This window comes from Lissotriton vulgaris, unplaced genomic scaffold (assembly GCF_964263255.1).
Source record: "Lissotriton vulgaris unplaced genomic scaffold, aLisVul1.2 SCAFFOLD_1245, whole genome shotgun sequence".
In the NCBI taxonomy this organism is placed as follows: Eukaryota; Metazoa; Chordata; class Amphibia; order Caudata; family Salamandridae; genus Lissotriton; species Lissotriton vulgaris.
The window spans coordinates 452,948-477,045 of record NW_028254202.1 but is presented as its reverse complement, the minus strand read 5'-3'; the positions used below and the strand labels follow the sequence as shown (position 1 = coordinate 477,045).

The 24,098-nt window shown below is 47.1% G+C and overlaps 1 protein-coding gene and 2 non-coding genes across 3 annotated transcripts in view; all 3 read right to left on the bottom strand.

Annotated features, from left to right (window-relative positions):
- The window catches only part of LOC147659644 (phosphatidylinositol 4-phosphate 3-kinase C2 domain-containing subunit alpha-like), a gene marked incomplete at its 3' end in the record, with an annotated part of 452,383 nt that overhangs the window by 224,133 nt on the left and 204,152 nt on the right, over nt 1-24,098 (bottom strand). The window contains exon 7 of the mRNA XM_086951581.1: nt 4,191-4,270. Within this exon, the coding sequence (XP_086807707.1) occupies nt 4,191-4,270 (80 nt within the window). The remainder of the gene's footprint in view (nt 1-4,190; nt 4,271-24,098) is intronic.
- LOC147659646 (U6 spliceosomal RNA) lies at nt 6,572-6,678 on the bottom strand. Its single transcript, XR_015307195.1, has one exon. It is a non-coding gene; the product is annotated as a U6 spliceosomal RNA (small nuclear RNA).
- Nucleotides 8,981-9,075, bottom strand: TRNAI-UAU (transfer RNA isoleucine (anticodon UAU)). Its single transcript has 2 exons — nt 9,038-9,075; nt 8,981-9,016 (listed from the first exon to the last, which is right to left on the bottom strand). It is a non-coding gene; the product is annotated as a tRNA-Ile (tRNA).

Below are 24,098 nucleotides of genomic sequence, written 5' to 3'. Positions count from 1 at the left end.
TCTGCGATCCCAAGTAGCCGGAGGTTCTTTTGCCGCTGTCGATTTTCAAAATCCTTCAATTTCCAGAATACCTCAGACATCTTACTTTCATTTGACGCAATTTGCTGTCGGGTGTTATCAGCCCGGCCTCAAGTTGGATAATGCGCTCCTCTAAGACTGTAGTGTAATCAGAGATTTTCTGAACACGCTTTATTAACTTTACGTATAGCTCCCTTAAGTTTCTTTGTTGCCAAATGGGCCCTCTTGTGTTCGTGGCGCGCTTCTGTCTGCATTTAGTGTTGAATAGATTAGTTCCATAGATGGAGGGGACTCTAAGTTGATTTTGGGCGCCGAGGATAGTTTAGGCAAGTCTAGTTGAATTCCATGCACGTCATCAGTTTCCATCCCAAAATGGGTGGTAGAGTAATCCCACTTTAGTGGACTTGTCTGGCTGTTATCAGAGTTTAAGCCCTTATCTTACTCTATGCCTCTAGTGCTTCTCCTTTTGATGAGAACAGGTATGCGCCTTTGAGTATAGAGTCTAATGGGAGGACTGCCACTATCCTCTCCTGTGAACTCAGCATCTGTACCTTCGTTCTCAATGTTGGTGAGTTCAAACTCATCTGTCAGGGAATTTTATTTATCTCCCTCTGGAGTCCCTATACTTGTGCCATCCATCTGGGTGAGAACCCTGTTATTTAAATCCTGAGGGTTATAGGTTTTAGGCGCTGTTTGCATAGTGGAGTCTCCTTGTACTCCATTTCTTTCATCCCTTCTCGACTCTACACAGGCGGAAAAAGCTTCCTCTAGTATTATAAAGAATACCCACCAACACTGGGGAGACCTGTGTTACAGTACAGCTTGCACAACCCATAATAGAAGCTGGGCCCTTCCATGTGGACCCTTCATGTGAAACACTGGATTCCACCAATTATGGTTTAGATAGACCATCTGCTGTATTTAGAAGCTTAGCCGGCGCTAAAGGAGGAGGTGGATTAGAGTCGCTGGTTTAAAATGCAGCACTCTGCAAGAACCCCAAGACTTTCTTCTCTCATTTCTGATTATTCAAATGAGATTTCAGTTGATGCTGGTCCAAGGTAGGCTGGGGTGGGGGGTCCGAGGGGCTGAGCAGAGGGTGCAGGGTCAATGCACTATGGACAAGTTACAACATATTGAAAAAGTAACAGGGAAAAGGACCAGGCACAAAAGCTGCAATGGGACTTCTCAGTTAATGATCTAACCAGTGCAAATAAATGGGGATAGTGCAAAAAGTTAAAAGTAGAAACAATATCATATCTTGTCATCAATCTATATTCTTCTTTGCCCTGCCCCAAGAAGAGCATAAAAATTCAGCTGCACTCAAAACTTGTAACTTAAACACACAAATAGCGATAGGAACTTCAATGGATACTTACAAACGTTGAAAATAAAGTGCAGTCAGTTAAGCAAAAGGCCCAGGAACAGTTCACCACGGACCTGTGCTGGAAAGTTTAAGACCTAGAAAACTGCATGAGCAGGAATAACCTTTGAGTCATGTGCATCCCGGGAGCAACAGAAGGGAACAACCCTTGTGGATTAATTGTATATCTGATCCAAAAGGCTTTAACTGGCTTCAGTGAATGGGATATTGATTGTCAAATTCAGAGGGCCCATCAATTTCCATTTGCCAGATCCAAAAGATAAATTGACCTTTTCTAATTTTGTGGGGAAATTCCATTTTCTGACAGCTTATCTATCAGACTGCTTTTCCTAACAATCCAGGTGAAATAGGAAACCTGTTCTGTTTCGAAAGATCAGATTTCTGCCAAGCCACAGTTTCTTGTCACTGGCAACTTTGGTGATGGATACCTTCGTTCCAGGATGCAGAAGCACAGGTATTCCTTCATGAGCCAGTCAATTAAAAATCTTCCATAAAGATCAGACTTATTTCTGGACTGCCTGCCCACAAGTCTAACCTCTCTTAATCAATGACTGATGTATATAGTGTATGTCTTCATGAGGCACAGGGTCAGACTGATTTGCATATAGCCATGTCTGAACTGGGGTGGCAGAGTGGGGTAAAGAACGGTGATGGATTAAACCCAGATCTTTTGACTGGGTGTGAGTGTTTGATTGATTCAGATGCTCCGTCCATCACCACCCCCTTTTGTACCGCTTTTGGCCACCATAAGTGTGGCAGGGTATGCTCAGACGTGAGTCCCTTGCTCACTTTGCCACTGGATTCAAGCAAGTCGGGCTGAAGACGGCTGGAATGCCAGAAACCGGTCCTCGGAAGCTTGTTTCCGGTCCAGGGAAGACATGGCTTGGCAGTTCGGGCTTGACTGTTCCCATGAGGCACAGGGTCAGACTTATTTGCATATAGCCATATCTGAACTGGGGTGGCAGAGTGGGCTAAAGAACGGTGATGGATTAAACCCAGATCTTTTGACTGGGTGTGAGTGTTTGATTGGTTCAGATGCTCTCCGTCCATTACCACCCCCTTTTAATCAATTTCATTGCATGCTGTTTCTTCTACTTAAATAAGTACAGATGAGACTTTTTTGTAAACCAAATTGTAGATAACTTGCGGTTGACCAAGAAAGATAACATGTACTGAACTGCTTTTTTTTTTTTTTTTTTTTTACAGTTTTATATAGCGCAAACTAGACCCGAAGATATCAGGTATCAGAGCGCTTTACATGAGCACCAGTTTGATTACACAAGAACACATTCATTTTTTATAGGCACGGGGAGATTAAGTGATTTGTCCAGAATAACGCAGTAATGATAAGGTTATAGACACGACATACGGCTGTTCCTTTAAAACTAGGCTGATAATCTATCTGTCCTAGCACACGAATGGTCCAGTAAAACATCTAAGGACATTGAGGTCACCCATCTAGATGAATCAATTGATGCCTTTAAGTTTCTAGACCAACTATACCATTATAAGGGCACTCTGGGTCTATACTAAACACCTAAGAGAATATTTAATTGGAGGCATCACTCTTTTTCAGAATGCTTTCGTTATGGGGAACATACATTTGATATTATTCACACTTTTTTTACATGCAGGTGCATGGTCAGGTATTGGGTATGTGTGTTTGTAGAGATCTCTAGCTTGATTCAGGTTAGAGTACAATATGATTAACACTTCTGCCATAGTTGCCAGAACCAAAACAGTAAAACAATGCTTCACAAATGGAAGGAATGGGAACATCTAGGAGGTGACCATATAAAAGGAGTAAGTAAGTGAAAACAATACACATTTTTCTGTAATAAAAACATTAAAATGATACTTAGCATGGTGCAAAGGGAACTCTGATAATTCTGATCATAGAGGTTACTAAATGTAGTTTGCATAAAAGTGCTAAAAGATCCTCTTTCACAAGCCAGAAACGGATCTCTGAATAATCAAACTATGAAACGTCCGCAGAAAACAGATTAACACTTAAAAAAAAATCAAACTCAGCCCTTGAATTCCATAACAAAGACGCAGCATTTTAGTTAACACAAGAAAAAGATGAATAGCTACATTAAACAGGAACACTACTTTGACACGCAATCAAATATCAGAACTTCAAATATTTGTTTCGTTCTGGGTAGTAACAGTTCATTTGATAAGCCATTTAAGGGGCTCACATGAAGGATGTTAAACAGAATCATCCGACCAAAAATTTACTATGAAACCTTAAGGGTTATACCTTTAGTGCCAATAAACTGGATGCAAACATACTTAAAATATAAGTGTAGGAAACTCAAATTTCAAAAACTGAACCTAGAGCTTTTTCTAAAGTTCAATTTTCTAGAGAAGCGTAAAATAATCAGATAAAAGAACGGGATACTGCCTGTTAATAACAAAGAAACGGACAGACCGAAAACGTAAACATTAATTCCCTTCTCCACGAGAGGGCCTGCCTTTCTGAACAATAAGCAATGTGAAAAACAAAAATACAGCAATTTGAGATTTAAGGTTGTTCTTTTCATTTTTAACTCGTGAGGTAACGGTTTTAGAAAATAAGTGAGTGTGATGTAAACACTATGCCCTAGAGTGAATAATAAAGAGTACAATGTTAACTGTTCCATACTTGATTGCTTCCAGGAAATTCCAAGTTAAGCGACTTTTTTTTTTAAATGCGCACACTGAAATGACCGGTACAATTCACAAACGAAAGAGCACCTTATTCTTTGCAACATAAATAATCAGTATGAAAACTAAAAGCTCGCACTACCTTGTAAGTGGTTCCTTGTATGGCTTGTCTACTTGGTACATGTGCACGTGCAAATCTGTAGGAGTTTCATCGTCGGTTACCTATGAATAAAATATAATTCACATTTTGAAATGTACCGATAGAAAGGTGCGCATTTAGTTAATGATAAAAACAACTCAATTAGTTACTTATCATACTGCACTTTCTAAAAGTAATAAATAATAAAAATATCAATAAATCGTTCCAGCATTTATATGGTCATGTAAGGTCAGCTGTCACCACGTTATTAATGTAACTTTGGTAAAGACATCTGTAAGTTTAAATTAAAAAAAAACTTTTCTAAGATGTATAGTCTATAAATAGTTTGCAAAGTTAAATAAACTATTACGCAAAGGCAAATTTAGGCTTGTCATATGCCAACTTCCTTGAATATACTGATACAGAGGAACAAGCACCAGAAAAGCCAAAAACCTTTTGGTTGATGCAGCATAGACAAAACGGGGGCAATTGCGTGAACGCCCTACGAGTGATCCACATAATGATGCAGCCAACCACGTTATTCAACGGGCATGCGCATGCCTGATGACATATGCGCACACCATTATGTTTACTTGATTTTATTTTTGTTTACCAATCCAAGAGACGTACGTCACTTGTAAAATGTATTTTTTTTATTCATTGCTCCATGTTTAAATGTACTTTTTAGAAAGCGGAGCTGCCTGGCAGCCAATGATGCCCCGGTTACTTACCGGTAATCTTCATTACTCCGAGTATAGTCTTCCTCGCCACATGATTTACATAGTGAGCTTTAGCTCCACAACAGAACCCTCCAAAGCAAAAGAAAAAACCTCCCACCCCCTCCCAACATGGCCGACCAGTCCCACCTGACCTCTATAAGAGGCGGACCGGTCCAACCAACAGCTTGATCTACCAAGCAAACAATGAAGCCGATAGCCAGACAGGGAGGGGGGGAGGGAACTCATGTGGCGAGGAAGACTATACTCGGAGTAATGAAGATTACCGGTAAGTAACCGGGGCATTACCTCCTCGTTAGTCTTCCTCGCAACATGATTTACATAGTGAGCAAATACCCAAGCCAACAAGGCTTCATTGACCACAATAAGAACAACACCACACGGTAATGCAGAGAAACCAACACAAGGTTGAAGTAGAATAAATGAAAAGAAAACAGGGATCACAGGAAACCTGAAATCAAGACATAAAGGAAAAGTAGGCCAACCAAGAGTCGCAGCTCCCGCACTCAGAACGGCCCCAGCGAAGTCCCCCCGGGACTGATAGTGTCCCACGAACAAGGTGGGGGACGACCACGTCGACGCCTGACACATCTCCACAGAGGAGACACCCATGAATGAGGCCCCGGACACAGAGCCACACCCCGTGGACCGACCCTGGACCCCCGCCGGACCCACCGAACCCAGCAAAGCCTAGGAACGGACGATAGCCCGCGTAAGCCAGCGAACCAAGGTGGAAAGAGAGGGCAAGTGGCCCGAACGACCCGGACTAAAAGACCCAAACAGGCCATCCCACCGGGAAAGGAAAGACATGCGGCCAAGAGAAGCCAAAACATCACGCCGAACAACCAGCACGGACAAGAGAGGAAACCTTGTCGGCAGGGAAAAGCGGAAAAGAGACCACCCGAGCCCGGGACCCCAGGGAAGGAACCCCGGGAAGGACACGGGGGACATGCCGGAGGAACAACCATGTCCGGCAAAACCCGCAAGAAGGGAGGGGAGCGGAGGCACGACCCCCGCACGCCCCTCCGCCCAGCAGACACCACTGCCACCAGGGAAAAACCACCTAAAAGGTGAGGAACCGTAAAGCCACCGGGGGCAGGGGCCCAGAAGGGCGGACCCCGAAGAGCTCGTAGAACGAGAGAGAAAACCCAAGGGGGAGACCGGCAGAGCGTCCGAGGGCGACGGAGAAACAACTCCGGAGCCAAGCGAGCCACCAGGGAAACCAGCCCGTCGAACACCGGACTGCGGAAGGCCCGCCAGGTAGCCCATCGGGCCCACCGGGAAGAAGGGGCCACGCCCTAGGAAAACCCCTCAGCCAGGAAATCCAAGACCCGCAAGGGGGCCACGGAGGCGCGGGTAGCACCAAGCCGACCGCACCAACGCGAGAAAGAAGCCCAGAGCCCGGCACAGGAAGCAAAAGTGGAATACCTGCGGGAGCCCAGCAGCAAAACCACCACTTCCGAAGAACAAACCTGAGCAAGCTGCACAAGAAAACGGCCCGCAGGCGGAGTCAGGCCAGCAGAAATAGCTGTTTCAACACCGACTCCGGACCAACCACGGAACGGGAGGTCCGGGAACGGCCAGTAGGCCCGAACCGCCAGCTCGCAACAGGAGAGGGTACCAGGGGCGGCGGACCCCGCCAGGAACCATAAACAGGAACGCTTCACGAAATTGCGTGTCAACCATGCGCAGGGGCCATGCAACCCTCCTCCATAACGTTCCAATATTAGTCCACGCGCTGCCGAAGCGAGCACCCAGGAGCACCCCGGCCCTGCCCAAGCGAATCCAGCAGAGGACCCGTGAAATCAGAGGGCACGGGGGAAACGCGTACAGCAGACCGAAAAGGTCAAGAAAAGACAGGGCACCACAAGGACCCGGGAGGAGAGAGCAGAACCTGGGCAGGAGGGCCGAGACCCCCTCTGTGAACAGAGCCACCGGAGGCAGACCGAGTCGAGGCCCCCGGTGCCGTGCACCACCGGGGTCCGGGCGAGACCAGGCAACGAAGGAAGATCTGACTCAGTCGATCCGCCTCCACCTAGTCGGACCCCGTGGAAAAGACAGCCCGAAGGTCCAGGACCGGCTACTCCGCCCAAGGAAACAACCCCGAGCAAGGCAACAAAAGGAGCGAACCCAGCCCCCCCCACCGAAGGCCGACACAGCTCCACACCACCAGGCCGACCGACCCGACCAAGTCCTGGGGACATCGAATCACAGGTGCAAACGACGGCAGGTCACCACCTAGTCAGGAGGACCGCCAGCAACTCCCGTGCAGCGCGACTGCAGGAGAACCCATTGACCCCCAAACGACCCGGCGCCAAAGGGCGCCCCCCCCTGAACGAACCAGAGGGGAGGACGGGGTCCAGGCACACGACCCCCGAAGGAGGACAAGCCCGAGACGGGAACCGAAGGGATACAATTATCAGTACCGTGGGCTTTTGAGCCCAAGACCTGCCGAGGCGGGGAACCGAACCCTGGTCCCGGGCTAGACCTCTGCATCAGGGTCTGCTGCACACCACCGCCCGTAGAGCAGGGAGCCGACGGAGGGGAGACACCGCAGAACAAGACGAGGCCAAGATGTATCACATGTCCAGACGGGGACCACCCAGACCCCCGCCCGGCGAAGAAGATCCACCAGGCGGGCCAGGTGCACAGTACCCCTAGCCTGCAACACCCGGTAACCCCCGGCAGTCTCCCCTCCAGGAACTAACCGGGCCCGATCCTGCAAAAATACTGAAAGCAGACGAGATCAGGTGCAGGCAGGGTGGAATTCTCCTAGTCCCCACGGGCCAGAAGGCAAACCCAACGGAAGCACCCGCAACCGAGAGTGGGAACCCCCACTCGCAGGCCGGCCACACAACCTGGTCCCAGAAAGCCCTACAGTGTAGACCAAGGAAGGAGCAGGTACCCCAACCCGTCGACAAGGAGGGACTCCGCGGAAAATCCGCAAGACCAGCAAGGCCAGTAAGCCCGAAGAGCCCAAGAACCGTGACAGCCACGGCCCAAGATGGGACGAAATGGAGGCGACAGCCCCCCCCCCCCCAGGGAACCCCCTGGAGCGAGACGGCCGAAGCCAGGGCCTCGGGAAGAAAAACACGGGAGCGGCCGCACCAGTACCAGACCGGGAATAGCCGAAACAGGGGCCCGGAGGCCAACTTGAACGCACCCCGTGGAGAACGACCGCCTGTATCCGGGAGGAATGGCCGAAGGACCCCACCCCAGCAAGGGCGGGACGCCCACACACACAGGCGGACGAGGAGCCCGAAGGCAGGCCGTTCCCAGGGGAGCGGGCCCCCGACTAAAAGGACAGGCCAACAAGGACGCAGTTAGACCAGGCGGCCGAGCCAGCCACGCGGCCACCCGCCCGTGAAAAAAACATGGAACGGACCACGCTTTTGCGTGACCCCCCAGTGCCAACAACACCCCAGCGGAAAGTGAGACCAGAATAGCGCACCACACCCCCGCAAGGGTCTCAAGGCGTACCTACGAATGCCTCCGTGGAACCAATAAAAAAATCAGGTCCGTGGGAATTTGAGCCCAAGACCTTCCGAGGCGGGGAATCGAACCCAGGTCCCGGGTTAGACCTCTGCATCAGAGTCCGCTGCTCTAACCATTGGGCCACAATTCGCCACTAGGGCCATACACCCCCCCTGGGGCCTGAAGGGACAGCGCGGTAACACCAGGAGACCCCGCGGACGGTGACAGAAGAGGCCAGAAGGCCTCGCAGCACAGAAGAGCACACCGCACACGCGTCCGGCGCCCTAGAAACTCGCCAACCCGACGGGTCAGGGCGAGTCCACACCGTCTAGATCCAAGACCCGCAGAGGCGGGGAAGGGCACCCAGGACTCGGGTCAGATCGCCGTTGTTTAAAAAACCTCTGTCCTACAGACAGCATGTTTGCAGTAAGAGTCTGCTCGGGGTGAGGACAAGAGAAGCATTTCTTCTCTCATGTCTCCATGAAGTAGTACACAAGAATTAAAGACTCTCTAGCAAGAGCCGTCTTTACGCTGAGTCTAATCTTATACTTTTAGTGAAACGGTTTATGAAAACCAATCAGCTGCTCCAGGCGAGGCTCGAACTCACAACCTCGGCATGGCTAAGTGCAAGTACAGCTGTATAAGTACCGCGCTCTAACCGATTGCGCCACTGGAGCTCACTGGACGGTGAGATTCCATGTACGGAAATGCCCACACCGAGGATCGAACACAGGACCCTCAGACCCCGAGCCTGACGCGTAGTCCGCTGCCCTAAGAAGGCAGTACAAATCGCTGCGCCCGCGGGGGAGCCCTGGCGTGCACGGCAGACCAAGGCAATCATAGGCACCTGTTGGAAAACCCAACCCCGCCCACAAGAGGCGGGAGCCAGCGGAGCCAACCCCAGCGCGGCAAGCAGCCGCGGGCCGTTGGGGAGGACAAAAAAAAACAACTCACGGACGCCGGCGCCGCGTGTACCGAGCTCCCAGGCCGGTCTGATGGGAGCACCCGGACCCGGCCAGCTGAGCCCCCGAGGACCCGCGGACAATCGAGGGAGGACCGAGCCTGCCCCCGCCGAGTAAGTGCCGACCACAAACACACGGCCATGCACCGCGCCAGCGCTACCCCTAATGCCGTTACCACTGTACACCGCATGAGAGTTGTCACAGACACATGCAGCAACAAAGACGTTACCTGCCTCAAACAGATCAACGTCGTGCAGAAGCGCCGCAGACCTGAAAACAAGCAGAAAGCTGGTCCAGGCAATGGCACAATGTGAAGCACGAGCACCCGATCATAATCTGAGGTGCATGAAACATGTCAGGCAGAAACCACCTGAAAGCCGTATCAGCGGCACAAACACTCCAGCAACCTGAAGTGTGAGCCCCACGTAGTGCCCAAGCACACAGCCCTGGCATTCCCAGGAAAACACGACTCCCCTCGGGCAGCCCAGCCACCCGACGGGCGTAACATCACAGAGTCATGCAAGCACACGCATAGGCGCATAAAAGCAAAACGGAGCGCCGGACCCCAAAAGCCCACACAGCGGCCAGGGCCCTTCAGTAACGACCTGGGGATACACAGGGATGCCCAAACACCCCATATCCCCTGCCGCCCCCCCTGTAAACCACCGGCATGCTATAGCAGTACCTAACCGGCCCCACAGGACCGGGGGAAGGAAGAGGGGGGGGGGATTTTTAGGCCTAAGGCATCAGGGACCGCTAGAGCAGGTCCTCAACCCTAAAACCCAAGGGCCAGCTCACGCCGGCCCATCTTACCTGAACAGCGCCTCTGGAGAGAATCGCGCAGAACAAAAAAAACAGGCTGTTGGTTGGGCCGGTCCGCCTCTTATAGAGGTCAGGTGGGACTGGTCGGCCATGTTGGGAGGGGGTGGGAGGTTTTTTCTTTTGCTTTGGAGGGTTCTGTTGTGGAGCTAAAGCTCACTATGTAAATCATGTGGCGAGGAAGACTAACGAGGAGGTAATAACCGTTAGGCACTCTGAAAATTACAATATTTGAAGGGCTACAGGGTTTGGGGGTGCAACAGAGGAGCAGGTGGATGTTAGAAACGCGGAGTGGGCAGGGGAGCAACAAGTGGGGCAAAGGATGGTAGGGGGAATAGGGAACAACCTGGAGCGAATGATGTGGCAGGTATTGTGAATGAAAGAAGCAGGCCCCTTGGGGGAGAGAGCACATCTCAGGCTGTAGGAGCAACATGAAGATGGTGGAGGGGGGAGGGAGGGGCCGGGGATTAAATGGGTTGGACACAGCACACAACAGTAAGAAAACAGATGCACACTCGTTGAGTGCTTAAAGAAAAAGAAAAAAGTATCCAAAATCTGGACAGTGAAAAGGTACAAGTCAGCCAATTAAAGGAATAGTAGAGAGTAGGAGGGATAAACACAAGAAAAGAAAATCCAGCAACTGAATTAGAAATAAGTAAATAAGTGACAAAAAAAGACACCATGGTAAACAGTGGGCGGACCCTAAGCAAACTAAGTTTTTGAAATAGTTTACTAGAAATCTTTCACAAACAAGTACTTAAAAGTTGTGTGGCGGCAAGTCCTAAAATAAAAACAAAAAAAACCAACAAAAAAAAATGGGATGTTCTTTCCAGTAACATGCTATACCATGCTTAAAGGACCACGAACACCCTGGAACAACGAGTTGATTGAACAAATAATGGTAGCCAGGTGACCCAATGCCGCACCACCTGGAGTAATCACTGTATTAATCACAGCCTAGTTGCCCATCTCCAGCGGCCAGCTGCTCATTGGCCATACATTAGAGACATTTTAAACTGCAAACGAGCATTTGTAATGCAATATGTGTTGTATTTACGTGTCTTAGATGTATTGATATTACAAAGAACAATGGCTTTTAATTTTTTTTAATAATTAATACTTAAATAAGAGTTATTGTAATTTATAATGGCAATAGCTTAAACTTTTGTAAATAACTTTTGTGACGACTATGTTCAGTGTATTTTATTGTGACGAAAATCCAAGAACAGAAGTGAAATATTATCTTTTTGTGACATTTGTAATAAAGCTTGAAACATTGAGAGGATATTTGAACCAGATGTTGTTAAATAGTTGCACAGATTGATGCTGTGGTGGCGCTGAGTGATGTTGTGGTGGCGACGAGGTATACTCAGATGTGAGTCCCTAGCTCATTGCACCATCAGGATTCAAGCAAGCCGGGCCGAAGACGGATGAATTGCCAGAAACCGGTCCCCGGTAGCTTGTTTCCTTCCCAGTATAAGAATTGGCTTGGTAGTTTGGTCTGCCCTGTTCCCATGATGCACTGGGCCAGGGTGAGACTAATTTGCATATAGCCAAGTTCTGAGCTGGGATGGTGCAGTGAGCTAAAAAACGGTGATGGATCAAGCCCTGATCTTTGGACTGGGTAAGAGTGGTCTGCTTAATTCAGACACTCTGTTCATCACCACCCCCTTTTCTGAATCATTTTTGTCCACTATAAGCGTGGAAGGGTATACTCAGATGTGAGTCCCTAGCTCATTGCACCATCAGGATTCAAGCAAGCCGGGCCGAAGACGGCTGAAATGCCAGAAACCGGTCCCCGGTAGCTTGTTTCCTTCCCAGTGTAAGAATTGGCGTGGTAGTTTGGTCTACCCTGTTCCCATGATGCACTGGGCCAGGGTCAGACTAATTTGCATATAGCCAAGTTCTGAGCTGGGATGGTGCAGTGAGCTAAAAAACGGTGATGGATCAAGCCCTGATCTTTGGACTGGGTAAGAGTGGTCTGCTTAATTCAGACACTCTGTTCATCACCACCCCCTTTTCTGAATCATTTTTGTCCACCATAACCGTGGAAGGGTATACTCAGATGTGAGTCCCTAGCTCATTGCACCATCAGGATTCAAGCAAGCCGGGCCGAAGACGGCTGAAATACCAGAAACCGGTCCCCGGTAGCTTGTTTCCTTCCCAGTATAAGAATTGGCTTGGTAGTTTGGTCTGCCCTGTTCCCATGATGCACTGGGCCAGGGTCAGACTAATTTGCATATAGCCAAGTTCTGAGCTGGGATGGTGCAGTGAGCTAAAAAACGGTGATGGATCAAGCCCTGATCTTTGGACTGGGTAAGAGTGGTCTGCTTAATTCAGACACTCTGTTCATCACCACCCCCTTTTCTGAATCATGAGTGATGCTGTGGCATTCAGTGATGCGCATAGTGATGTTGTGGTGCCCCTGAGTGATGCTGTGATGGTGCTGGGTGATGCTGTGGTGATTCGATAGATGGAGTGAGTGCGATAGAGGGAGGGCAATAGATAGATAGAGTGAGGATGATAGATAGATAGATAGATAGATAGATAGATAGATAGATAGATAGATAGATAGATAGATAGATAGGTAGATAGGTAGATAGGTAGGTGTGCCGTTGTCAGTATCGTTGTGAGTGTGGTTGAGTGTGTGTGGTTGAGTGTGTGTGGTTGAGTGTGTGGTTGAGTGTGTGGTTGAGTGTGTGTGTGGGGTTGTGTGTGTGTGTGGGGTTGTGTGTGTGTGTGTGTGGGGTTGTGTGTGTGTGTGTGTGGGGTTGTGTGTGTGTGTGTGGGGTTGTGTGTGTGTGTGGGGGTGTGTGTGTGGGGTTGTGTGTGTGTGTGGGGTTGTGTGTGTGTGGGGTTGTGTGTGTGTGTGGGGTTGTGTGTGTGTGGGGTTGTGTGTGTGTGTGGGGTTGTGTGTGTGTGTGGGGTTGTGTGTGTGTGTGGGGTTGTGTGTGTGTGGGGTTGTGTGTGTGTAGGGTTGTGTGTGTGTGGGGTTGTGTGTGTGTGGGGTTGTGTGTGTGTGGGGTTGTGTGTGTGTGTCGGGTTGTGTGTGTGTGTGGGGTTGTGTGTGTGTGTGGGGTTGTGTGTGTGTGGGGGTGTGTGTGTGTGGGGTTGTGTGTGTGTGGGGTTGTGTGTGTGTGGGGTTGTGTGTGTGTGTGTGGGGGTGTGTGTGTGTGTCGGGGTGTGTGTGTGTGGGGGGGGGGTGTGGGGGTGTGTGTGGGGTTGTGTGTGTGGGGGTGTGTGTGTGTGGGGTTGTGTGTGTGGGGTTGTGTGTGTGGGGTTGTGTGTGGGGGGTTGTGTGTGGGGTTGTGTGGGGGGTAGTGTGTGGGGGGTAGTGTGTGGGGGGTTGTGGGTGGGGGGGTTGTGTGTGTGGGTGGTTGTGTTTGTGGGGGTTGTGTTTGTGGGGGGTTGTGTGTGGGGGGTTGTGTGTGGGGGGTTGTGTGTGGGGGGTTGTGTGTGGGGGGTTGTGTGTGGGGGGGTTGTGTGTGGGGGGGTTGTGTGTGGGGGGTTGTGTGTGGGGGGGTTGTGTGTGGGGGGTTGTGTGTGGGGGGTTGTGTGTGGGGGGTTGTGTGTTTGGGGGGTTGTGTTTGGGGGGGTTGTGTTTGGGGGGGTTGTGTGTGGGGGGGTTGTGTGTGGGGGGGTTGTGTGTGGGGGGGTTGTGTGGGGGGGTTGTGTGTGTGTGGGGGGGTTGTGTGTGTGTGGGGGGTTGTGTGTGTGTGGGGGGTTGTGTGTGTGGGGGGTTGTGTGTGTGTGGGGGGTTGTGTGTGTGGGGGGGGTTGTGCGTGTGGGGGGGGGTTGTGTGTGTGGGGGGGGGGGTTGTGTGTGGGGGGGTTGTGTGTGTGGGGTTGTGTGTGTGGGGTTGTGTGTGGGTGTGTGTGTGGGGGGGGGGGGTTTGTGTGGGATGTGTGTGTGTGTGTGATGGCGGAGACCACTGGACGAGCTATTTATCAGCTGCTGGCCTCAGACAGGAGTCCGCATTCCTGCACTCCCCAGTTGTTAATGGGATATTCCTTTTCTGTCTCAATCCTGTCTCTGTGGCTGTCCACACGCCCGTGAAGCTCACAGTGGGGGACACGCAAATTATATTCTCATTTCAGGAAATGCTCGAAGTGGGAGTACTGGCCTACAAAACTATGAACATGGAACAAACAGAGAGATCGTTGGGGGATGCGGTAAGAAAGCACGAGAGAGGCGAAATTAAAACACGCAAAAGTTTGCGAGAGCGACCGTAAGTAAGGCATAAACGAGAGAGCAGGGTGGAGAGGGGATGAAAGGAAGAAGGGAGATATAGAGGCACCGAGATAGAGACAGAGACGATGGAAGAAGAGATTAAAACAAGAAGTTGGTATGTTGCTGTCATGGAAGAATCCATGTGCAACTGAAACCCAGAGGAAAAGGTCTTCAACAACTCAGCTTGAACTAGCAGGGTTTCAGAATACATTTGACAAAGTAAAAATATTCTCAAAAGGGTACAGAAACGCCTGTGTGTGAGGTCTTCAGCTATTAATGAGAAGCCACTATTTGTTTTTATTTTTTAGAAACCACAAGCAGTTCTTATACACCAAACATAAAGGCTAAACCAAACAAATGCAGTTTCGCCAACTGGTACACAAAGTGTTATGACCTATACAGAAGAAAAGTCCCTTGGGAGGAAAACTGTTAAAAACGGTCTACATTCCCTCGAATGTCCACATTGAAAATGTGCATTATCCTTGGCTATTTCATTATTTCTTAAATTGTAAGCAAGGCGCTGATTACTGAAGATACCCAGGAGCCTCGGCAGAAATTGATATTTCATGTAACACTTACGGCAATGCAAGTTAACTTGCACATGGCTTAATTCATTTTACCAGTATACACCCTATAAACACAGGCTGCCAGGAGAAAGTTAGAAGAGACATAGGGTTGTCGGTCAAAAACAAAGTGCTGGAAGTATGACTGAACGGCATTTAAAGTATGTGAAACACGTGACTCCAATGTGAGTCATCCAGCCTTACATTACCGTGGATCGGTTTTAAGTTTGCCTAAGAATTTTGCATCCAAAATTTCATTGGAAACATCAGTTTTGCACTGTTTAAATACAGACTTCTGAGCGAAAAGCACAAGCTGATGTAGAAAGATACATGTGTTGACAGCAATCAGCTTCCGCTGGCTTCAAAAGACTAACGTAAACATGCGACACGTTTTTACAGTCCCTTCATGGGGGTGGCACTGCACGAGTGAGGAGTACATGAGAGAAAACAGAAAATGGACTATTCTTCTCCATTTTAGAAAAGTTTAGTGTTCATTTTCCTTGGTGCGTGCTCAAGGCGAAACACTACAAATCACCTAAGGAGCATGAATAATTATATAGATCGTAGGCCACTCCCCCCTCCCCGAACAGAACCCCTCCTATAACACATCTTCTGCAAGAGATGCGATACGACCGTGCTGTGGTACATGCAATTATTAGCGAATAATGATTGCCTGCAATAATTATTTTATCATAACTATACAGTTTTTTTTAAAACTCTGTATACAAAGACTGGCGCTGCTAGATAATCCTAAGGGGCAGCACAAGAACAAGAACTAACAATAAAAAACGTCGGCAAAAGAAATGTTCATCATGTATGTAAACCTTTCTCCATCAAAGCTTGGGGATAGAAATCCAATTAGTGCAACTACACATGCAGGATTTTAGCACCCCGCTTTGTACTAGTTTAAAGTATTTGAGGGGTTTTACTTTCTGCAACACACCGTACGACCCTGCAATTATGTATTACAAACTACAGTACAGTCTGTGTGGCTGAAGTCATATTTGTACACCAAACACTATTCAATTGCAAGGATGGATCGCTAGAGCAACATTCAAAGCACCCGCCCTCGAATGTCAAATAAATCCGCTGGCGCGCTAAGTATGTGAAAAAAAAATACAAGTAAATTTGTGTGAAGCGTGTGAAAGTTTAATTAAATAAAAATAACATACTGCGAAGCTTGTGCTCTGTGCATCCCCTAAATGTTTTAAAAGTAAAAGTAACTGGGGAAGAGTATTTCTCTTTGAAATTAAGCTCACGGCCTCACGGCCGTGAAAGTGAAAGCAGGGATGTTAATTAGGGGGGAGGAGAAGTGAGGCCGGAAAGGAGCATATGGGGATGGGGTTTGAGTGAGGGGGAGCAGAAGCCTGTCATGGTGGTGTTCGAGGCCAAGCGGGCGCCTGGGGAAGCTTCATGGCCTGGGGAAGCTTCATGCTTGAGTGCACCACATGCATTGTAGGAAATCCTTCTGGTTTAAGAGACTTTGGTTCAGATATAATAGGTTCGAGTATAAATACTCGACCTAAAGAGAGGCAATAGCAACAACCAAACATATATATACAAACAACCGGTCCAAAGCAAGACCAGCAAATCCTTTTCATATGTATTGTTCTTTTATTCAGGTTCTTCTTCTAAAAACATAAGCACAGACAACACGTTTCACCTTAACAAGGGCTTCCTTAGGGCAGCTTCACCAATCCATTAGTGTCTGCCAATCTGGATATGCAAATTCACAACGTACAATCAAAAGACCAAGGTACAAGATAAACAATCGTAATTCCTGTTAACAAATTATTTGTAAAATTCAGTCAGTATGTTAGACCCAAAAATCATACAAGCTGTGAAGTCGGAAGACATATTAATCCAAAGCTTTGCAGTGAGTCACGCAGTTTATGTTCGGCGCAGCAATCACGAGTTCTTCACCATTCAAAAAACATTTGTTTACCTTGTACCTTGGTCTTTTGATTGTACATTGTGAATATCTGTATCCAGATTGGCAGACACAAGTGGATTGATGAAGGTGCCCTTAGGAAGCCTTTGTTAAAGTGAAACACATTGGCTGCTCTTATGTCTTCGGATGAAGACCCTGAATAAAAGAACAATACATATGAAAAGGATCTACTGGAGCTACTCGTCTTGCTTTGGACTGATTGTTTATATATACAGGTTTGGTTGGTGCCGCTCTTTTTCAGGTTAAAAAGCTACAAATTTATGTCATAACATCTGATCCTCAGCTTCGGAATTGACCAATTTTATGCTGATCTTAAAGTGGTCAGGACCTAGCCTATGTGGTTTTCCTGCATATACTTCACTTCAGGGTCATCTGTAAACATGTATTTGTTTCTTTCTATCATAGTGCTTCAGCGGCCCTTATGATCATGAATCGGGCACCTGGCTGACGATTCAGCTAGCATAGATCCGAGGGTTGACCACCTGCTTCACATATTTGCTACCATCTACAACGAACAGGTTCAGAATGAGGAGGGTTCATTAATCTGTATTTCTTCAATGGATGATAAAAGGAGTATCAAGCAATTAGAAAGATAACAGAATTTGCACGACGTAAAACCTTAAGACTGTTGCACAGCGCGGAATATAAATACAACATTAACATTTATGAGTGCAACCAAATCATAAGACAAGATTGTGAGTTTCCGAACGGCTTGAGGGTCGAGTAAAAGAGGAGTTTCTATTAATTAACCAGCGGCGAGAGAAAGGAGTCAAGGTTTGTGACGCCAATGACAGTTTAAGGACCAGGTGCACACAAGATCATAAACCGAAAAGTTGCTAGGGTGGCCCGAAATTTCATTAAAGCCTCCACCACAAAAAAAAGCCAAATTCTTATGGCCAATTGCCTACAGTATAGAGTCCTTCAGTCTATGCATGAGACAATCTACGCTTTTTATGGTAACACTGAGGTTCCTGACGGGTACACTTCTACAGTGCTTGTGACACAACAGAACAGACCCTTAGTTTTGATAACGAAAAGAACAAGGGATCTTGATGCAAAAGGGACATTTTCTGAGATTACATGAACTACTGAAACTCAATGTATGCTTTCTGCTAAATAAACGTAAGTTACTTTCGACTTAGTTTGTACATGAATTGGTGAGGAGTAATCAAGGTCCCTTCCCAACAGCCAACAGAAAAGTTCCAGCAAGCATGTGAATGCAACAATATCACCCAATACGAAGATCTTTATCTCAACAATCAGTTGTTCAATGGTAGCTAACAAGTTTATTCAGGTTCTTCCAAAAAACGATAACAAAATATAATTGCATGTCTCCAACAAACAAGTACACATCTATCGCTCGGGTGCACTCAGCAACATTTGTTTGCTCCAAACTAGCAGAGCACAGAGTTTAACGGAGTGGGCAATTTGAGCCAGTGAATGAGTCGTTAAAAAGATTCCTGGGCCAAATGAACCAAAAGGAAAATGCTACTTACCCAGTATGCATCTGTTCTTGGCATATAAAGATGTAGATTCATATGTGTCAGCATAGATCGCCGTCTGGTGTTAGGCCAGGATGTTTGCACTTTGTTTTTCTTCTGAGAATTCTTTGTAGTCACGAGGTAGGTGACTCCTCCCTTTGGTGATAGTGCGCATGGGCATAGACTCCATCCCCAAATGGTTTTGCCGTGAGGGTTGATGATGGAGTTAGTAAGAGTTAAAAAAAAAGTCCATGTATTGTGTATCTAAGTAAGTTAATACTGTAACAGATGAAAGGTACCTGGGGAGGCGGGTGGGTGCATTTGAATCCACAGCTTTATATGCCAAGAACAGATACAAACTGGGTAAGTAGCATTTTCCGTTCAAGGCATATGAGCTGTAGATCATAAGCGTTAGCATAGACTATATAGCAGTTATATTTCCAGCGGTGGCTAACCGGTATCTGTTGCAGTAGTTTGAAATATTGTTCTTAAAACTGCCTGGCCCACACTAGCTTGTTGTTTTGTTAACACATCTACACAATAGAGCTTTGTGAATGTGAGTGCTGTGGACCATGTTGCAGCCTTGCAAATGTCATCTAATGGTATGTTCCCTAAAAATGCCATAGAAGCCCCTAGTTTGCGTGAAGAGTGAGCTCTAGGGGGAATTGTTAAGGTGTGTTTAGCCTTGAGGTAGCATATTTGGATGCATTTAACTATCCACTATACAATACCTGCTTTTGAAATGGGATTGCCTTTATGTGGTGGGGAAAAAGCAACAAAGAGCTGTTTAGCTTTCGTAAAAGATTTAGTTCTTTCAATATGATAAAGTATTGCTCTTTTCACATCTAACATGTGAAGAGCACGTTCTGCTACGGAGTCTGGTTGAGGGAAAAACACAGGTAACTCAACAGACTCTTTAAGGTGAAAGGCCGAAACTACTTTGTGTAAAAATGTTGGGTTACTCCTAAGAACCACTTTATTGTGGTGAATTTGTAAAAATGGTTCTTGTATAGTTAGTTCCTGGAGCTCACTAACTCTTCTCAGAGATGTGATGGCTATACGTAAGGCTACCTTCCAAGTCAGAAACTGTAGTTCGCATTTATGCAAAGGCTCAAATGGCAAGCCCCTAAGTCTTGTAAGTTCTATGTTAAGAATCCACACGAAAGAAGGTGGAAGTCTAGGAGGAATGATTCTTTTGAATCCTTCCATAAAGGCTTTGATGTCGGGTACCCGAAACAAATACAAGTGTGTCTGTTTTGTAGGTAAGCCGCTATTGCGGTAAGATGTAATTGTACAGATGTATACGCTAAGTTAGCACGTTGTAAATGTAAGCGATAGCAAATTATGTTTTGAGTAGAAGCATCTAATGGATTGATTTTATTGTTAGTACAATAAATTACTAAACGTTTCCATTTTGCTGCATAACATGCTCTTGTGGTAGGGCGTCTAGACTCTTTAATGTTGTCCATGCAGTCTGGCGGGAGACTAAGATAGCCAAACTCTATGATTTCAGGTGCCATACGCAAGGTTGAGTTGACTGAGATCTGGATGCCTAATCTTTCCATGAGTGAGAAGTGTGGGTGAGAGGTGTTAACTTTTGATGAGAAACTACGGATTGCTCCAACAGGGTTGTGTACCATGGTTTTCGAGCCCATGTGGGAGGAACTAGGATCATTGTGAGGGAATGTTGCTTGAGCTTCCGAACCACTAATGGAATTAGCGGGAAAGCAAATTTTCCTGACCAATTCAGCCATAGCGCATTGCCTTTGATCAGTGGGTATGGATACCTGGACGTGAAGTTTAGGCATTTGCATTGAGATGTGTGGCTAACGGATCTATTTCTAGGTAGCCTCACATCTGAAAGAATGGAAGGAGTACTTGAGAATGTAGTTCCCACTCGTGGATCTGCTGCCTATGACGACTGAACAGATCTGCAATCTTAATGTTTACAGCTGATAAACATTCTGCAAGGAGATATATCTTTTGTGGCATGGTCCATTTCCATATGCTTAAAGCTAGGTGCGAAAGCTGTAGAGAGTGTGTCCCCCTTGTTTTTCTATGTAGTACATTGCTGTCACATTGTCTGTACGGACTAGGACAGCCTTGCCTACTATGTGTTGTTGAGACGCTTTCAATGATAGAAAATTGCTAGCAGATCTAGATGGTTTATGTGGAGTTGCTTTTGTTGTAGTGTCCATATGCCTTGAATGGTATATTGTTGAAGATGAGCTCTTCATCCAGTGAGGGATGCGTCAGCTGTGAGTACTATCTGTGGAACCAGATCGAGGAATGGCGGCCCTTTGGAAAGGTTTTGTGTATTCCACTACTGTGATGAGTGCGGCATTCCACAAACACCAGATCGTTAACTGACCTTGAGCCTGGTTCAGGTGACGTGCTAAGCATTCCTGTAGGGGACGCATTTGGAATCTTCGTAAGGAACAATTACAATGCAAGACGCCATCATTCTGATTAATCTCAAACACTCGGACTGGTAGTGAGTGTTGCAGTTGAAATTGTGATATCAGTGTTTGCATGTTGCGTATTCTGACTGGGTTGGGGTTCGCTAGAGCTTTGCGGGTGTCTATTGTAGCTCGTAGATACTGTTGCGTGTTGGAGGGATGGAGATGAGACTTGGTGAGGGTCACAGTGAATCCCAAGCTGTGAAGTAGTTGAACTGTTTTTTGAGTGTGGTGTAGGCAGCTGTGTTGCGACTTGTCTTTTATTAGCCAGTTGTTTAAGTAAGGGAAGACGTGAATAGGTTGACTTCTTAAATGAGCTGCTACTACCGCTAGGCACTTGGTGAATACTCTCGGTGCTATAGTGCCCCAAAAGGGAGGACTTTGAATTGGTAGTGTTGTCCGTCTACCACGAACTCAAGATATTCCTGTGAGCCGGGTGAATGGGAATATGCGAATAGGCGTCCTTTAAATCTAGAGTGGAAAGAAAGTCGCCTTGCTGAAGCAGTGGGAGCACTTGTTGTATGGTGACTATGTGGAAGTGGTCCAATTGAATGTAGAGGTTTAGCTGTCTGAGGTCCAGTATGGGCCCGAGAGCCATCCTTTTTGGGAATTGGAAAGTTGGGGAGTACACTCCTGTTCCTTGGTGGTGTACGGAGACTGCTTCTATTGCATGTTTGTGTAAGAGAGAGGACCTCCTGTTTTAAGAGGGTGAGATGTTCTGGTGACATTGCACACTCTCTTGGAAGGATTGTTGGTAGTCTGCTGGTAAGTTCTAGACATTAACCATTATGGATAAGTTGTATTATCCACTTGTCTGAGGTGATTGAATTCCAGACAGGTAGGAACTGTGAGAGACGTCCCGACGGGAGTGGAATGGTCAGAGGTTAGTGGGGGGGAAGTCACTGTTTCTTGGCAGGGGAAGTGCGGGTGGAGTTGCCTCTTCCTCTTCCCTTGTTATTGTTTCCTCTGTAACCTCCGCGAAAATAGCTTCTGGAGGGGCTAGATTGGTTGTTCCTCTTGTAAGAGGAGGAGGGATTTTCTAACAAAATTATTTTTGAGCCAGCCATGTAGATGGAGCGACGAAAGTAGCCCCAGCTAGAAGGTAATTGTAGGTCTCCCATGAATTTTGCAGTGTTAGTATCTTTGTTATTTTTTTGCAATGAAGTATCCACTGTAGGCCTAGAAACTGATTCTTTATCGAAGGGCTGATTAAGAATAAAGGATTGTACCTCCTGCTTGAATCCAGAAATTCGAAGCCAAGCGTGTCTCCGTAGAAGTATGCTAGTGTTAATAGCACGCAAAGCTGTGTCCGTAGCATCTAGGGCGCATTTTATGGAAGAGTTTGTAATGAGCTTCCCTTCCTGAATGAGGTTGTTAGCTTTGGCCTTAGGTTCTTCAGGAAAATGTTGTAGAAGTTTTTCTAATTTGTCATTATGTGCCCTGTCGTAACGTGCCAATAAAGCTTGAGCATTGGCAATACGCCACGAGTTGGCAGCCTGTGAAGCTACCCTCCTGCCCGATGCATCAATAGGTTTTGACTCCTTATCAGGAGGAGGAGCGTCACCAGTTGTTTGAGAGTTAGCTCTCTTGTGGGCATTAGGCACAACAACAGAGTCTTTGGTAACTGACCTCTTATGTATACAGGGTCTGAAGGAGCAGCCTTGTATTTTTTTCTACCCGAGGTGTTAGTATTAGGGCTCTAACTGGATCCTTGAATACCTCGTTAGTATGTTTTAGCATCCCTTTTAGCATGGGTAGAGTGTTTATAGACCTCTGGGAATGTGTGAACGTTTCTACAAGAAAATCCTCTTCTAAAGGGTCACTAGGTAGTTCCATCTCGTAATATTGGGCAGCCCTGTTGATGAGTTGTGCAAAATGATTGTTGTTATCAGGTGGAGAAGGCCTAGAGAGATACAGATTAGGGTCATTTGGTGTTTCTGGATCCTTATCGTAATCATCCCATGGGTCAGTGTTGTGTGGTAAGTCTGTGTCTTGCTGGATATGATGATTATCATCATCCCCAATGCCACCCCCATCATCGAAATTGTCATCCTGTGAGTCTAGTGACAATGGAGGTGGTGAATTTGATGGTGTGATGTATGGAATAGGAGGAGGAGCCAGAAGTATATAAGGGGGAGAAGGGTTGGTACCCATGTCTCTTTTTTGCTTAAGAGGTATAGGGGCCTCTTGTGAGAGGTCTACCTTCTGTTTCTTGGGAAGAGTAGCCAAAAGGTGTCCAGTTTCAGGATCAATACAGAGTTTTTTCCGTTTTGGATCCAGAGATGGTTCTTCAGATGGAAGTTCTTTGGAAGTTCTTTGGAAGGGGAGTCGGCTCTGAGGCTTTCGGTGCCAAAGATGTTCTCAGTACAGACGATATGGGAAGAGACCCATGGGTGGAATGTGGTGGTGGCGGCGGCGCACTTGCCTGCCCCAATAGGTGCTTATTTTCACAGTTAAAGGGCAGGTTGACGCAAGGCTAGTCATGGGTGCGTATGATGTATGTGGGTGGGTGTTCTGTGAGACTTTCTCATCTCAGGCACCTAGCACTTGTTCATAGACTGATGACGCAATTCCCTGGGGCACCGTGCGACAGACCGGCTGCAGCAGCATTGCTTGCAACAGAAGAGGGAGACTCTGCCCAGTTGCCGCACTGCAGGCTTGGCATTGAGATGGCTGACGCGGACTAGGGGCACCAATGAGGAAGATGAAAGGAACTACAAAAAAACAAAAGAGTACCTTACTGCAACTCAAATAGGCAAAGTGAGAGATCTAAGTTATTAATAGACCACCACCACCACCCATGAGTATTAATTACAAAAGAGGAGTGGGAGGTGTGTGTAAACTGCAGTGCACATGCAGTGAGGAAAAAGGAACCCTCAGGCAACCGCACTGGGCAGGTAGCCAGTCATCTTCATCGGGTTCCTATTTGTTAGTACGTGACTAGTACTGAAAAAATAATGCTAATTAAAATGAGTCATGACTACTCCCCTGAAAAAAGATTTTTTTATTAAAGGGGTAGTATTGACCCAGTTAAAACCAAGTGAACAGTCGGACATGTAAAAGGTTGTGTAAATTTGAACCTAATGTCCTAGAAAGGTCGACATGTTTCAGCTAACGAACCAAAAGTTAGTTCAGCATTCCTCAGGACCAATAAACGTTCTTACCTGTGTGGAGGTGCACCCTAAGGCACCTACTGCCAACTAGGTCAATAGACAGATACATTTTTTTTTTACAA